The sequence below is a fragment of the Lycorma delicatula genome, chromosome 8 (assembly GCF_047948215.1).
Source record: "Lycorma delicatula isolate Av1 chromosome 8, ASM4794821v1, whole genome shotgun sequence".
In the NCBI taxonomy this organism is placed as follows: Eukaryota; Metazoa; Arthropoda; class Insecta; order Hemiptera; family Fulgoridae; genus Lycorma; species Lycorma delicatula.
Genome location: NC_134462.1, coordinates 119513845 through 119530414, shown reverse-complemented (window position 1 = coordinate 119530414; position 16570 = coordinate 119513845). Strand labels below are relative to the sequence as shown.

General features: G+C 28.8%; 2 protein-coding genes across 2 annotated transcripts in view; one reads left to right on the top strand and one right to left on the bottom strand.

Moving 5' to 3' along the window:
- The window catches only part of LOC142329099 (uncharacterized), a 55369-nt gene extending 51543 nt beyond the window's left edge, over positions 1-3826 (top strand). The window contains exon 4 of the mRNA XM_075373434.1: positions 3578-3826. Coding sequence (XP_075229549.1) covers positions 3578-3826 — 249 coding nt within the window. The remainder of the gene's footprint in view (positions 1-3577) is intronic.
- Positions 1-16570, bottom strand: part of LOC142329255 (glycosyltransferase 25 family member) — a 239710-nt gene that overhangs the window by 162559 nt on the left and 60581 nt on the right. The gene's annotated exons all lie outside the window — the stretch shown is intronic.

The following is a 16570-nucleotide window of genomic DNA, read 5'->3' as shown; positions in this document are numbered from 1 at the left end:
AATATGCTTTTTTAATCAAAGGTGTAATGCTTTTACTATCTGATTTTACGGTAAACTTCCTTCCACATACATAACAAAAGGCATCCACATCGCTTACACAATTTCGAGGCATTATGACACTGCACTGCTAACAAACTTAAGACAACAATAAGACTGAACACGATTAATTCATTCCTAAATATAGTGCTTAATACGATCAATACAGCTGTGTCTTCAGCTACATATTTTGACCCGCACAGACATGATTAATCTTGTCCATGAAGACTCGCTCTTCAGTACTAGAGATGATATCATAATATGTGACTGTGATATGATTTAATGCTTTTTATAGTATTGTTTATTTATAGCTTACAAATTATGTTAATAAAGTTAAACGATAAAAAATGAGCTAACAAAATATAATATAGGAGCTTAAAATGCTAACTATACATTGAAAAATGAAAAAAATCTTTAATTAAAATTTAAAAAATTTTCAAAAATGATGGGCGATAGAAAGATTGTGAGTTCATATTCGTTTTCAGCATCAAAAAACAGGTTAAAATCATGTATCGCATTTTAGGAAACAAAAATTATGTTTATCAGTGTAATTAAATATTAATTATCAAAATTAATATTTTATAAAACTTTCATCGATGAGAAATCATAAAAAAATGGTTCCTTTTAAAGCTATTTCTTTTCTAATTCAAATTATATAAAATATTCATTAAAACGTGCTTTTAACGTCGGTTTTACCGATTTCCGTTTTCTGAAACCAATTCTTGCGTTTTATTTTTTCAGAGATTCTAAAGTACCGTTTTTCTCCAAATAACTAACGAAAAATTTAAAATCCAATCTAATTCCTTAACCGTTGACGATGTAGAAAATTAGGATCATTTAAAATGATTACTCGACCCAAAAAACTACAGACTCTTTTTTAAACTCAAAATTCATAAACTTTGTTCAGACTTTCTTAAAGATCGTCTCGAATCGATAACCGTCGACGATTTCCTGATGCTATTAATAAAGTTAAATCTCCCGTTTGTAAATTGTATGTATCTATTAGGTGTCGCATATATTGATCATTTTGGAGGTTCACATTCCAGGCAAGAAGCGGCTAGCTCGAAAACCCGTTAGTTTAATTCAGCTTTATTACATATTACGTAATAAATTAATTCGTTTTAGAAAACTATATCTTCCCTTTAACCGAACTATTTTTTAAATATAAGAAAAAAATACTTTTCGGAAAATATTTTTATTTTTAATTTTTTTCAGTTCAAGTACTTTTCAGACCGTTCTGAAAACGCTAAAAAAAGAATGTAAAACCACAAAAAATGAAATCCCTTTTCCAAAGAGGGTTTTTATCCTCTAAAATCCTATGGCATTTATTACTTTAACGAAATAAATTTCCAACAACAGTTTTCTAGAATAACATGTTCTAAGAAGTACGAATTCGAGTTATTTACAAACGAATAGAATACCTGATTTTTTTAACTCATCCCGTAGATCGATTCTAATAGTAAGCGCTGTTCGTTGGTATGCAACGAAAAACATTTTCCTTCAGAACACAAAATCTAGAGTATTTTAATTATATAAGCAAACTTTCATCCCTGTTGTACAAGTTCGGAAATTTAAACGGCTAAAACTAAAGTATTATTTCGGTTCGCTATTCCCTTACAGAGATAGGTAAATCAATATTATTCAAAAATTAATAAAGAAATAAGCTAGACAAAATTTTATCGCATTAGGAATAAACACCCTGACATCCAAATATCAGGAACACCCTGAGAAAGGCTAATCATGAAGGTTATTTTACCTAAATAAATCTTTTTTAAAAACACAAACCTAATAATGAGTTAGGGATCATTTTTTTATGAATTCTCGCTGAACAGATAATTTGCTTCACACTGGTTTTTTTATTTATTTTATTCATTACGCACTAAAAGTGCACGTTCTGTATTCACTTTGAAGCTTAATAACTCGTTTCATAATCGCAAAGTAATTCAAGGTGGTTAAACTTAATTCCCTCTTTCATATTACTTAATTTAAACTATTTTCTTAAAAATAAAACCTAGACTGTCAGCTTTCCTGACTTTTTTTCTTTTTCGTGTTTAGCCTCCGGGAATTAACGTTCAGGTATTACTTCAAAAGATGAATGAGGATATGTCTGAGTGTAAATGAAGTGTAGTCTTGTACAGTCTGAGTTCGATCATTCCTGAAACGTATGGTTCCACCAAAGAACACCGGTATCCACGAACTAAAAGATTTTTAGACTTATTCCTAGCTAAATCTACGTCCTTGCGAGACGCACAAGAAATGTGCAAAATATCTAATAATTATTTTTTTTCTCATTGTCCATATCATCTAATCTGGCCGATTTTTATAAAGTGATTTTCTCATTTACCTCATAAATCTTTTTAAATAAATATTATAATTCAAGAACGGTTATTTTTAAAAAATTAAGCCGAGTAATAAAATACGAAGAAAAAAAACAGTATAACGTCGTGGTTGAATTAATGTGAGTAAATGTAAATGTGATAAAACATTTAATACCATTACTGGCGATGTACTTTAACTCTCGTAAGAAATTATTAATCGAAAACCCGTGTCTTGCCAGCAGCTAATAGCGTGTGTTCTAACGCGTTAATTGTTACCTCTAATCTTACTATTTACATAACAGTATATTTCGAATGTTATATTTACTCAGCACGTTTATATTTCGTACGCATAGTTGCGTTCTTTAAATATTTTCAGTATTTTTTCAGGCATCTCAACCGTTCTGCATTTTACAGAAGTATTATTTTGTTTAAAAATGGCTAAAATATTTCAAATTTTTGTCGTATAAAGGCTAAATAAAGTCTTATTACGCGTTATTAGCAGGAAGGATCACTACCTACCCGGTCTTTAAATTACTACACTTTTATTTAAAATAAAATCCTCGTTTCTTATTTTATCACGTAATATTTTACTTTTTTTTATGTAGATAGATGAAGATTATTATTAAAAAAAAAAATATGCGCATAATGATCTAGTTTTGAATATATTAATAAATTAGAAAGATTGTAAATGAACTAGATCCAAAAATAAAAGTTGTTTTTAAAGTTAAATCTTCAAAAAATTACAAGTAACGAACCCGTTTTTTTAAGTTATCTAGTTTATAAAGACATTATAAAAGTTTGTTAACAAACTGTGTCACTTTTTTTTTAATATTTTAATTAATAAGAAGTAAAAGACATCAAACACTTGGTGCCAGAAGGCGATAAGCCAAAACTAAGCGGAAATATAACGGTCTTGTGAAAGAAATATTTTACTCGATATTACAAAAACCATTCGCGGAGAAATTTTTATTCTATCGTAACAAATTTTACTACTTCTCAACAAAATGGCATTTATTAATAACTAATATTTTCTTTTATTTTTTCATTAATAACAAATAAATCGAATCGAATTTTATTTATTCGAATAATTAACCGCGTGTGCATATTTCTCACATACACGCGTTAAGCGCATCTCAAAATTGTTTTTATCGATTTTTATTATTGTAATCGTTAATCGAAGAAACCGCATAACGAAAAGATAATGGAAAAAACTTATTTTTCAGATAGCCTTAAAGAGAATGTTGGGAAACTGTTTAAGAAAATGCTGCAAGATATGTATACCGAACGATCAAGAATTAACGATTTTAAACCTCAGAGTCGACGGATCACAAAGAAGAACTCATTGTTCCCGTTACAGCAGTCAACGTAGAACAACAGTCTGCCACTTAAGCAGCAATTCACAAGATCAACCGCTCATAAACGGAACATCGAGACGCAATACTTCAAACCGTCGACACGACACTTCACTCTAAACTATTTATACGTTAAAATAAAGTTTTAAAAATATTAATCTACTTATTAAATAAATACATTTTGTATAAACCGATTAAGTTATTTTTGTACTTAGATTATATACTAAACAAAACAAAAAAAAATTTTTTAATTATAAACAGCAGTTTTTACGTGACGATTGAATTCTTTCAACGTATTATACAAACTTATATATTCTAACAAAATATTCTTTTATTAACGTTATATTTATGCGTTAAAAAAATAAATCAAATAACATATCTCTGTTCACTATCAAAAAAATTATAAAACAAAACTGTTATTACACAGTAGCGAACGTCAAATAATATAGTGAGGCTTTTGTTACGAGTACAGGTTAAATAAAGCTGTCGCTAAAATGAGATATTACCGGAAGTTGGAAATCACCTCATTTACAGATAAAAACTTTAAATAAATTTTAAATAATACTCGACTTCAAAAAATATTACAAATTTGCCACATTGTAAACAACTTTTAAAACAGCCACCGATAATTTTACGAACCGTTGATTTAGTCGTTCAACTACAAAGAATTTAAAATCAAAAACCTGAAATTCAAAAAACCGATACGGTTGATTTTTTTTAATTTCTTGGCCATATCCTTTTGGTTTTATTTATTTTGTTTTACTTTTTAAACTTATTTAATTTAACGTTTTTCCCTTTATTAAAATATGGACAGACCTAAAAGAAAATTTAGCCGGTACATTAAATAATCTTTTGAATAAAATCGTTAAGGAACCCATAGCGACGGTATCTCTCTATCCGCTTGATAAAATTTACATTAGAAAAAAAAACGACCTACATATAGAGTCTGCTACTTAGTATGAGCTAAAGATGTTTTGATAAATAGTATTTAATTATCTACGCTTACTACAGTTATTTTATCAAAAATATGTTGAATATCACAATGAGATCGCGCCAACAATCCAAAACTAAGCGATGATGAAAAAAAAATTTTCAAATCGTCTATATAAGCTAATTTTTTGTTAAAAACAATCTACTTGTTACGAAAAAACTTGCAACAATACCACCAGAGGAATTTCCTCTTCAAAAGAAAAATAACCGATCGTTGAATAATCATCAAGATAATGAACAAGGCTTATTAAAAATACTTTTAAAAATACACGACGCTGAATTTAGAATCTTCTTTTGATATTTTAAACCGTTAAGATTAATTCAATAAAAACTAAAAAAAAAAAATAACCAAATGTTATACACATTATTTGATTTAAAGATTTCAATTTTTGTTTTACTTTATTATTTATTACACAAATTTCTAACAAATATAGAATTGTTAGAACAATCGTTTTAACTACTTAGTAAAATTAATTATACAACTGCTTTGTATCGTTTTATTTTCAAAACTTAAAAATATAAAATAAGTAAGTTTAAGTAGCAAGAGAAGTAATCTATTTTGAATAAAGAAACTTTTTATATAAAACTTTTATTTTAAAAAAAATATTAAAAAAAAAATTGAAATTAATTTTTGTCATTAGCCATTTCACTTTCTTGAAGCTGTATCCTGCGTTCGATGCTCTGCGACTAATTTTTTAATACGGCTGAAAGCTTTTATCTATAACAAGCGACTTTTATTTTATTATTAGATCTTGTAAAACGGTTAATAATAAAACAAAATAAATGCGACTATTGAGAAAATTGAATTTTTAAAACTACAACTAAACAAAAAATTGAAATTAAAATTAATCGAAATCTAAAAGAAGCAAAATATCAAACGTTTTAAAACTTCTAAGTATAAGAATCCTAATAAATTACTCGTCTTCAAGAACGAAGAAAGTAGATGCTTTTTCCGCCTTAATAAATAATAAATAATTTATTATTATACTACCTTTATTATTTACTGCTTATACTGCCTTCCACATGGCAACATAATATCCCGCTTAATTAATTTTAGCCGTCATAAATCCCTAAAATTATGCCGTTCAGAGCGCTAAAATAAACCGTGTAATAACGATTAATTTTAAACGATAAGTTTGACCTGTTACACCGATCGGCGCACACGTAATCAGATATACCGAAATACAGAAAAAATATAATACAGAATACTTTTTCGATAAAAAGAAAAAACACAATAAACCGATCTAAAATTATAACTACTTAACATCCGTTTATTTACATTTATCACGCAAAGAAAAGGGAAGGAAAACACGGTGAAAGAAATAAAGTAATAATTATAATAATTACGTGCAAATTAGAGCGGAATGGAGACAGATAAATCGGGTGATTTTATGGTTAATTATAAATTAATGGAAAATTAAAAGAAATAATTAGAACAGTGTAATTGATTTTAAATCGTTAACGACAACAGTATATATACGATTCAAGATAATAAAGCCCCGTAAAGAAAAATAAAATAAAATTTAAAACTAAAAATTAGTCGCGTTACAATTAAGTCCAACAGTAAAACGTTAGGCTGAATAATTTTAAAATTATAACAAAAAACCGTTTAAAGAAAAAATAATATTACCGAAGTTTTTAAAAATTTGCTTTATACTTTTTAGTCGTACTTTAATCAAATTATTATCATACATTGCACGAGTTTAATTAGTAGTAGGCTAATTTAGATTTCAAAAGATAACATCGTATATTAAAATGTCTATTATATTTATAAAATATCAAACATTTACTATACGAAGTAACGAAATAGTGAAGTTTTTAATAATCGAAATACAATTTTAAATTAACAAAACTTTTTTTGTCGCTTGTATACATTTTACAAATTTACCCCCGCACGGGGGGATGTTTGCAAACGTAATAGTTGAATATTGTATTGTTACCCGACCTTAATAACTGTGCAAAATTATATCAATCGGCAATGTTAGGAAGTATTTTAAATTAAGGATGCAAGATTTGAGGACAAAATGGAAAAAAAACTGAAAAAACATCGTGAATTAAAATAAAGCAAGTAAAAATAGCGAATACTTCATTATGGAACCTGTACCGGATAACCTGTAAACTACTTTGATAGCTATAATTTAACTTAAAAATGGCGGCTCGAATAAACCGATATAAAAATAATTTAACGATACAAGTAGTTTAACAACGATTAAAATAATCGAGCGCATTTCATCCAAATAATAAATTAATATCCTAACGTGGCATCGACCGACAATATTTACTAAACTGGTAGTATTTAACGGGGTATAAAATCAATGACAATCAGTCGTTTTACTTAAAGTGATTATTCTAACTACGAATAAAGCAATGGTTTTTGAGATAAGAAATACGAAGGAGAATAGCGAAAAATAGTTCCCCTCCAGCAATAAAATGTTTCCTAATGCAGCTTCGGTTTGTTCTAGAAAACAAAACGGTACAGGTATACTTAAAATTAACGTACAGTAACGAAGATACTCTATTTCTTAAATTAACACTAGAATTAAAACTACTTAGATTATCATCGATTAATAAATAAATATTAAAACGATTAAAGAATAAATATATATGCGATTAATTATTTTCTTTCGGTTATTGAATTTATTTGAATTTTGAAGTCCTGTTAAACTTTAAAAATTTACGACATCCATCAAGCTCTGCGACAATTATTGTAGAAATATTAACTTTTTTTTAAGACAAATTAAACATTTGCAACTGTAATAGAAGGACGAACCCTTGCCTTCAAGGTCTATAAAACTATTTTATTTTCATATAAACTATCTACTAAAAGAAAAAATTCACGGAGAAATTATAATACGATTCATAACTTAAATAACTGTTAGAAAACTGTTAGAAAATTTTCTAAGCCGCATCGATTGAAAAAAAATTATTCATTTAATAACATTTATCGAGTAAATTTAAAGAAATATTTTTATCAATACTTTTTTAGATATAAAAATATTTTCAAGTATATTATATTACTATAAATTAAGCTACCTTAAATTAAGCGTAATTCAAGAAATATTCGACGGACCTATATCACATTTTTCACATGCACAACGTCACATACACTACTACACCTAATCTAAATTACAATGAAATTGATCCGATAGTTTTAGAGATTTTTGAGGCACAATATTATAAAGATTTTAGAACAATTAGGCGTAATTCAAGAACGATTCGATCAATATTCATCAAATGTCCACATGACAACTTCAGATACACTACTAGATTTTATCTAAACGTCAATGAAATTGATCCAATAGTTTTTGAAATTTTTGAACCACAAAATTTATAAAATTTTAATACTCGTCATACCTCAAAACGTAAAGAATTCACCCCCGAATTCTACCGTGCGGCCGAAAGTAATAGCGTACTTCTCTTCGAAAAGGGTAAAAATGTACTACAAATTTTTGTATTTTAAAAAAGATAAAGAAATCGGTATAAAAAGGATTTACTGAATAAATTTTATGCGCTTAAATTTTTATATAAAATTCATCAGCCTTATATAATACATTTTATTTTTGTCTTATTTAACATTTTTACTCGTCTTTTACTTTCCCAGGTATAGCTCTTTTGTTGCTAAACGGCATCTACGAAGTGAAAGTATACTGGGGATTTTTATTTGTTACTTGTTTTAATGCCGGTCTAAAATCTCGAGGTAGGGTTTTCACGACTCCCGAGTCCAAAAAAACCGTAGAAATTTCTGGAAGATGTGTAGGCCTGTATTTTGATTAATACCTCCGGACTGGTTAAACACAAATTCATCGAAAATAATTCAAAAAATTTCTATAAGCGGGACACTGACGGCATTACATTTTTGACAAAATTAAAAAAAAAACGGGGGACGGGTCGTTTATCAAGTTATTTAATATTATAAATTTTTAAGTAAATCGAATTTAGAAAAGGTGATATTCTACATTACCATTAAACAGTTTTTGCCTCGTATTTCTAAACCTTGTTGTCTAAAAAAGTTGAAATTTGCTCAAATATATTTATTTATCCCGGCTTTTGCCTGATTTTCGACCGCATAGGACACGAGGGCATCACACTATCCTAATTTTTTGTTTTATCTTTTGTCCGACAGGATAGTCAGACAAAGTGTAGGTCAAACTTAAGGGATCGATTCAAGACATCAAAATAAACAAAAAGTAAGTATTCATCTGAACACTACATCTGGCTTATCTAGCTTCTCTTTCCGTCTGTTCGCCATTTTCTACTTTTTCATACAAAATTTATATCTTAAGAACGAATTGAGATATTTTAATGAAATTTCGTGCATGTATGCGGTCGATATCATCTTCTGCAAAATAAATTATACCTTTAAAAATTAAAAAACAAATGCTGTTAAAATTTTCATCATAAACAGTTTCGTAATTATCAGTTTATCGAAAACAGTTTAAATATGAAGCCTTTTATTCAGAACAAAACGACACCTTAATCGTTCAACTCGGTCGATATATTGCCGAGATATATGTTAAGGCGGATCACAAAACTTACGCTTTAAATCGGGCACGAAATTGTAACATCCAGTCAACACCTCTAGCGACAAGCGGTGTAGCGATACTAGATTTCACATTTTATTACCTTTTTTCTAAATCCTTAAACAAATTTTGTAATAAAGGTGAAATTTACTTACAATCTTCTTTGTAAGGGAATCGTACAACGGATTATTAATTTTTACTCGAGGTAAGCATTGCCGCTATATTCAATTCCTTCTACCACCTATTGAATTTCGCCAGAACACTCGGCAAAAATCGATTTCTTAAATCGTACATTACATTCGTTACCTAATAGCAAATTCTAAAATCGATTACTGATCTGATCAATTTTAAGTTAAAAAAATGAAATCATTAATGTTTAAAATTAATATACATTCAATATATATAACAGATGATATATATATATTTCTCAAACACGGTTACCGCTGATATGTTAATAAATTATTAAAAAAGTTAAAATCCACCTAACCAGCACATTAAATGTGTTTCTCTAGATCTTTCAGTCATAAGACCATCGTCAGGAGAATAAAATAATATTATAAAATAAAATTAAAATGATTAAGCTAGTTAATTAATTTAAATTAAGTAATTTAAATGTTTGCTAGTTAATATACTGAATTGATATGTAAAGTGTAATCTGGTGAAATAAAATGAAATTAACGGGAACAATGCTTTAAGAATATTTTATTTATTTAAATTATTATCTATTTATATCTACATTCAAGACATGTAAAAACAACTTATTTTTAAAAAATGTTTGCTCAATAATTAGCTTTTTATGATTACTGTAAATCGTATGTATGACCATTATCTAACAAACGTTTAGCAAAGTTAGAATTTTCTAGTTTATTGTTTTTAATACTATTTATCTGTTCTTTTTCACGTGTAGAAATTTACAATTGGTCATCCAATACCGATATACTGTATATCAAAACCAATTTATCAATAGCCCTTGTTTATCAAAATTAGCATTATTATTAATATATTTAATTAATTTATTATTTACAGTATATGCAGGTGTATGTTAATTTTTTTGTACGATTTTCCAATTTTTTGACACTTGGAGTGTATTCATTTTTTATATATTTTTTTTTTCATTTTTATCTGGTGAAACTTTTATATTGTTAGTAGTATTAATTTTATTACTTAATCTATTGTATAATTTATTTTACAGTATTAATATAATAACCATTAGTAGCAGCAATATTTTTAATAATTTCTATTTCTTTCTTTAGAGAAACTTTATCGTGTTTAAGAAACGCAGTATGACTTTATATATAAAAGTGCATTAAAACAGCCATCTTTTGGGACCATGTATGAATTGAATTGTAGTCGATTATTGTATCATTTAAAGGTTTAACATGTATTTCTAATTTTATTGTTATATATTTTTGTATCTAAAAAAGTTAAACAATTTTACTTTTCTATTTCTATAGTATTTTTTACGTGTTTACCAATTTTATTAAATTTATTTAATATTGTATCCGATTCGTTTTGATTATTTTTACAATGTCGTCAACATAACGTTTGTATAACATAATGACGTCTTGGGTTAGGATTTTTTAATATATCTTCTAAAAATTGTAGGTATATTTCTGCCATAATTGCCGATAATGGTTCCCCCATCGCTAAACCAAAAGGCTGTTAATAACACTGATTATTAAAAGTAAAAAAAAACTATAATCGCAACGTAATTTAATCGCATCGATTAATTCGTTTATATACTTTATATTTAAATCTATATTAGAATACATATTAAAAATATCTAAAGATATAAATTTTGTATCAGTAGTAATGTTATTTTATGTAAAGTACGTATAATATTATAACCATTTTTTAAAGAGTATGAATTGTGTTAGATTACTGATAACTAGCAAACAGTCATGACTTCTTAATCGTTTTAATTTTTCACTTTATTATATAATATTATTTTATTCTCCTGTCGATGGTCTAAGGACTGAAAGATCTAGAGAAACAAATTTAATTTGTGATAAGGTGGATTTTCACTTTTTTAATACATATATATATGTTTTTTTTTTAAAGCTCGTGAGGATGGAGCCTAGAAAGATTGCAACTTTTTCCCGGTTTTGTTTTGTCTTTTATAAATTAAATCATTTTCCGGTATAAATTTCATTTTTTCCGTTGACTACGTAGTCTTTTTACTAAGATGTAATTTTCCCAGGTGATGTATGAGCTATTTTTATTTAAGAAATAATTTACAACGCTACTAAAGTCGTATTCAGCCGGAACAACTGTTTCCACTGTACTGTTTAAACAAATATCTGGTTTTTTGTACATTCCCCTCTATCGTGCTGAATTTTATAACTTTTTCTGTTTTTAGTACAAAGCATCTTTTCAATAAAACGATATCGCTCAATATTTGATAAGACGGATGCAATAGTTGAAGTAAAATTTATAAAAAAATTATTTTTTACAAAAAATATTTGAAATTTTAGAAAACGATACTGACATGCGTAGTACAGAATAAATCTTGAAAAATATTTAACGTCCGTGGAATTAAAATTCTATTTATAAAATCAATCCCATTAACTACCAAAAAGATTAGTGGTGAATTACAGAAATGAAATACTATATTGAAGCTTTTAATTACAAAAAAGAAAGATATTCCCCATAAAACCTTTAAATATATCAAATAGAAAAACCCATGAAATCCGTTATTACTCCGTACCTCCAAGCGCGATACTACTTCACAAGTCTGGGGATCAAAGTCTGTTTTGAAGCGATCATTTAATTATCCGAGTAGAAATCTGCTGCTTAATGGTATAGCTTACACAAAATCAAATTAAAATCGGTCGATCTGTTTACCAGTCGGGCCACACAGATCCGACTACAAACAAATATTTAAATGAATACATCAGCTGTTCAGTCGGAGATAAATCAGCCGTAAATTCACCACAAAAGTGGTAAGAAATTAGCATATAGATTACTACACCGTATTAACTATACTATACGGTAACTAGTAATATATATATATATTTTTTGTTTTTTTTGTCTTCAGTCATTTGACTGGTTTGATGCAGCTCTCCAAGATTCCCTATCTAGTGCCAGTCGTTTCATTTCAGTATACCCTCTACATCCGACATCCCTAAAAATTTGTTTTACATATTCCAAACGTGGCCTGCCTACACAATTTTTCCCTTCTACACCTGTCCTTCCAATATTAAAGCGACTATTCCAGGATGCCTTAGTATGTGGCCTATAAGTCTGTCTCTTCTTTTAACTATATTTTTCCAAATGCTTCTTTCTTCATCTATTTGCCGCAATACCTCTTCATTTGTCACTTTATCCACCCATCTGATTTTTAACATTCTCCTATAGCACCGCATTTCAAAAGCTACTAATCTTTTCTTCTCAGATACTCCGATTGTCCAAGTTTCACTTCCATTAAAGCGACACTCCAAACATACACTTTCAAAAATCTTTTCCTGACATTTAAATTAATTTTTGATGTAAACAAATTATATTTCTTACTGAAGGCTCGTTTAGCTTGTGCTATTCGGCATTTTATATCGCTTCTGCTTCGTCCGTCTTAGTAATTCTACTTCCCAAATAACAAAATTCTTCTACCTCCATAATCTTTTCTCCTCCTATTTTCACATTCAGTGGTCCATCTTTGTTATTTCTACTACATTTCATTACTTTCGTTTTGTTCTTGTTTATTTTCATGCGATAGTTCTTGCGTAGGACTTCATCTATGCCGTTCATTGTTTCTTCTAAATCCTTTTTACTCTCGGCTAGAATTACTAATTCATCAGAAAATCGTAGCATCTTTATCTTTTCACCTTGTACTGTTACTCCGAATCTAAATTGTTCTTTAACATCATTAACTGCTAGTTCCATATATAGATTAAAAAGTAACGGAGATAGGGAACATCCTTGTCGGTCTACCTTTCTTATTACGGCTTCTTTCTTATGTTCTTCGATTACTGTTGCTGTTTGGTTCCTGTACATGTTAGCAATTGTTCTTCTATCTCTGTATTTGAACCCTAATTTTTTTAAAATTCTGAACATTTTATTCCAGTCTACGTTATCGAATGCCTTTTCTAGGTCTATAAACGCCAAGTATGTTGGTTTGTTTTTCTTTAATCTTTCTTCTACTATTAATCTGATTCCTAAAATTGCTTCCCTTGTCCCTATACTCTTCCTGAAACCAAATTGGTCTTCTCCTAACACTTCTTCCACTCTCCTCTCAATTCTTCTGTATAGAATTCTAGTTAAGATTTTTTATGCGTGACTAGTTAAACTAATTGTTCTGTATTCTTCACATTTATCTGCCCCTGCTTTCTTTAGTATCATTACTATAACACTTTTTTTGAAGTCTGACGGAAATTCCCCTTTTTCATAAATATTACACACCAGTTTGTATAATCTATCTATCGCTTCCTCAACTGCACTGCGCAGTAATTCTACAGGTATTCCGTCTATTTAGGAGCCTTTCTGCCATTTAAATCTTTTAATGCTCTCTTAAATTCAGATCTCAGTATTGTTTCTCCGATTTCATCCTCACCAACTTCTTCTTCTTCCTCTATAACAACATTTTCTAATTCATTTCCTCCGTATAACTCTTCAATATATTCCACCCATCTATCGACTTTACCTTTCGTATTATATATTTATAATATTATAAATATATTATATAATATTATTTTATATTATAGTATTAAAAACAGATAACTTATCTTTGTATAACTGCGATACGATTTGCAGCTACATACAAAGAAGCTGGCGAAAGTATAACATAAGTTTCTTTGCTTTGTCATCGGCAGATTTTTTTTAAACGCCCAAACGGTTTTTAAATATTTATGACATATACGCAATATTCAGAGTAAATCTGTGAAGAACATCAAAACGTTCAGTAAAAAACTTGGGTCCGATTAAAACCCGTGATCAAATATAACGGTTACTTTACAAATTATGCAGTATTAGAAGAAAATAGAGAAAATGAATCAAAATTTTTAGTAAGATATTTTGGGTTCCCAAATTAATATAACAATATTTTGAACCGCCTTGATCAAGTACTGTATGTTTTTATCTCAAAATTATACCGTATTTAGAACATAATTGGTAAAATAATCAAAGTTTTAGTAAAAATATTTGGGTTGCAATTGACCACTTGCTCGACAACAAGCTTAAATAACGTTTTCAATAACAGCTACAACTTGAAAAAAGTATCAAAAATTATAAACAAATCGAAAAAATTAATAACCAGTTGTACGATTCCCTTATAGGAACATTTTAAGTAAATTTCGCGGTTTAATATAAAATTTGTATAATAATATTAAAAGTAAACTTAGAAGTGAAATATTGAGTATCGCCTTACCCGTTTACTAATTACTCAGACAACTTTGTGCCTGTTTTCACGCACAATTTTTACTATCTACTTAAACGATTTTAACCGTACCTTAACTGTCTGTCAACCAATCTGAACGTATGAGGCATCACTTTTTTCGGAATAAAAGGCTTAAAATTTTATCTAAAATAAAATATAATTCGATAAAACTAATATTTACGGAACAATAAACGATAAACAAATGTTTATGACCGCCATTTTGGGATTTTTAAAGGTAAAATTTTCAAACATATTTATTTTTTAGAAGATAATGTCTGCTATATACACACAAAATTTCATTAAAATATCTCAATCCGTTCTTAAGATACAAATTTTTATTAAAAAAACAAAAATGTCCGACAGACGGAAAAAGATGCAAGACAGGAACGTTATCATGAACGCGTTTGATTATTATGAAGTTCTGAGTCAGTCCCTTACGTTTGACCAATACCTCCCGGGATCTGTATAGCTATTACCGGTGGACGGGGAATATAGTACCGTGACGCATCCTTGTCCGATGCCATCGAAATTCGGGCCGAAGCTGGGATAAATATACTTTATGGAAATGTTCGCCGATTGTCAACCTTTTTGGTCGACGGGTTATCGAGATATGCGGTAATCTGTTCAAAAATAACTTTTAATATCTGTCATCCCTGAAACCGATTGACGTACTATTTTAGAATTTTAAATAACTTAGTAAATATTTTCCCAAATCGAAAGTTAAACTATTTACCGAAATATAAAACTGAACTTCAGTTCAGTTCTGTACGACCTCTATATAAAGTCAAAAATTCAAAACGGCGAAAAGTATTCCCATACTTTTTGAATTTTATCCAAAATATAATCCCATTTTCAATGCCCCATTTAAAGACGATACATGAGCTATTTTCGAAGAATTTATGTCGAGCCAGTCCGGACACATTTATCAAAATATACGTCAACATACGTAGTTACCGTTCGTACATACATATTCGGGAAATTTTTCTGGATTTTTTTTTACATAGGTTGGACTCAGGTGGTCAGGATACATCGGAATTCGCAAAAATTCTGTCGCCGAAATTTTTTATCGATTTACATACTTTTCCTTTGCAACTACTGCTGTTACTTAGCAGCAATATACACCTAGTAATACCCGGTAAACTAAAATATAATCAACAGAGAAGTTCGTTTATTAAAAACTATACAAATAACGCAACGACACACTAATAGACTAGAAATAGTAAAAAAAAATAAAAATAGGTATCCCAAATTTACTTCCCACATTACGATCCATCTTTACTAAATTATGTTAACATAAAGGAAAGAAAGAGCAAATTAATTATTTTTATACTAAAAGGAGAAACAGTATGAAACAAAACCACACAATATACAAAGAGGAAGAACATTCTATCTCGGAGATAAATATAGGGTTTTAAAAAAGAAGAAAAAATGTTTTAAGGAGTTAAAACAAATTTAAACATAATAAAATATTGTCAATTTCAGATTAATGAAGTCAATGAAATTGTTAATATTTAATAATGTTAAAATGTTATGTAATTTAAAATAAATTATATAATTTTGTGTTTGTGTGTGTGTTTGTGTGTGTGTGTGTGTGTGTGTGTGTGTGTGTGTTGTCTGTCTGGTTTCACATCCAAAAAAATATTTAACTTACATTCATTACTATTATTGACTTACCGATTCGTAGGGCATTTAGGAAATCCTCAAATACGAGTATATAGTGTAACTTTCCTAATTTAAGACCAGTAGATGGCCGCGTCCCTTACTAGTAGCACAATGAATGCGCTTATACAGAATGATTCAGGAAAACGGGAAATTTTGAAAATTGTCTCGGTAGCCCTGGCCGAGACTCAGCACTGGATAACGTAAAGAGGCCAGGTCACGCAAGCTTGCCGTTTAGTTATAATGGATTCTTGGAGTCCTGCGGAAACGTTAGTTTGCCACCAAAGATTTTTATAAAAATGACAGCGTGGAGAATTTCGTCGCCAA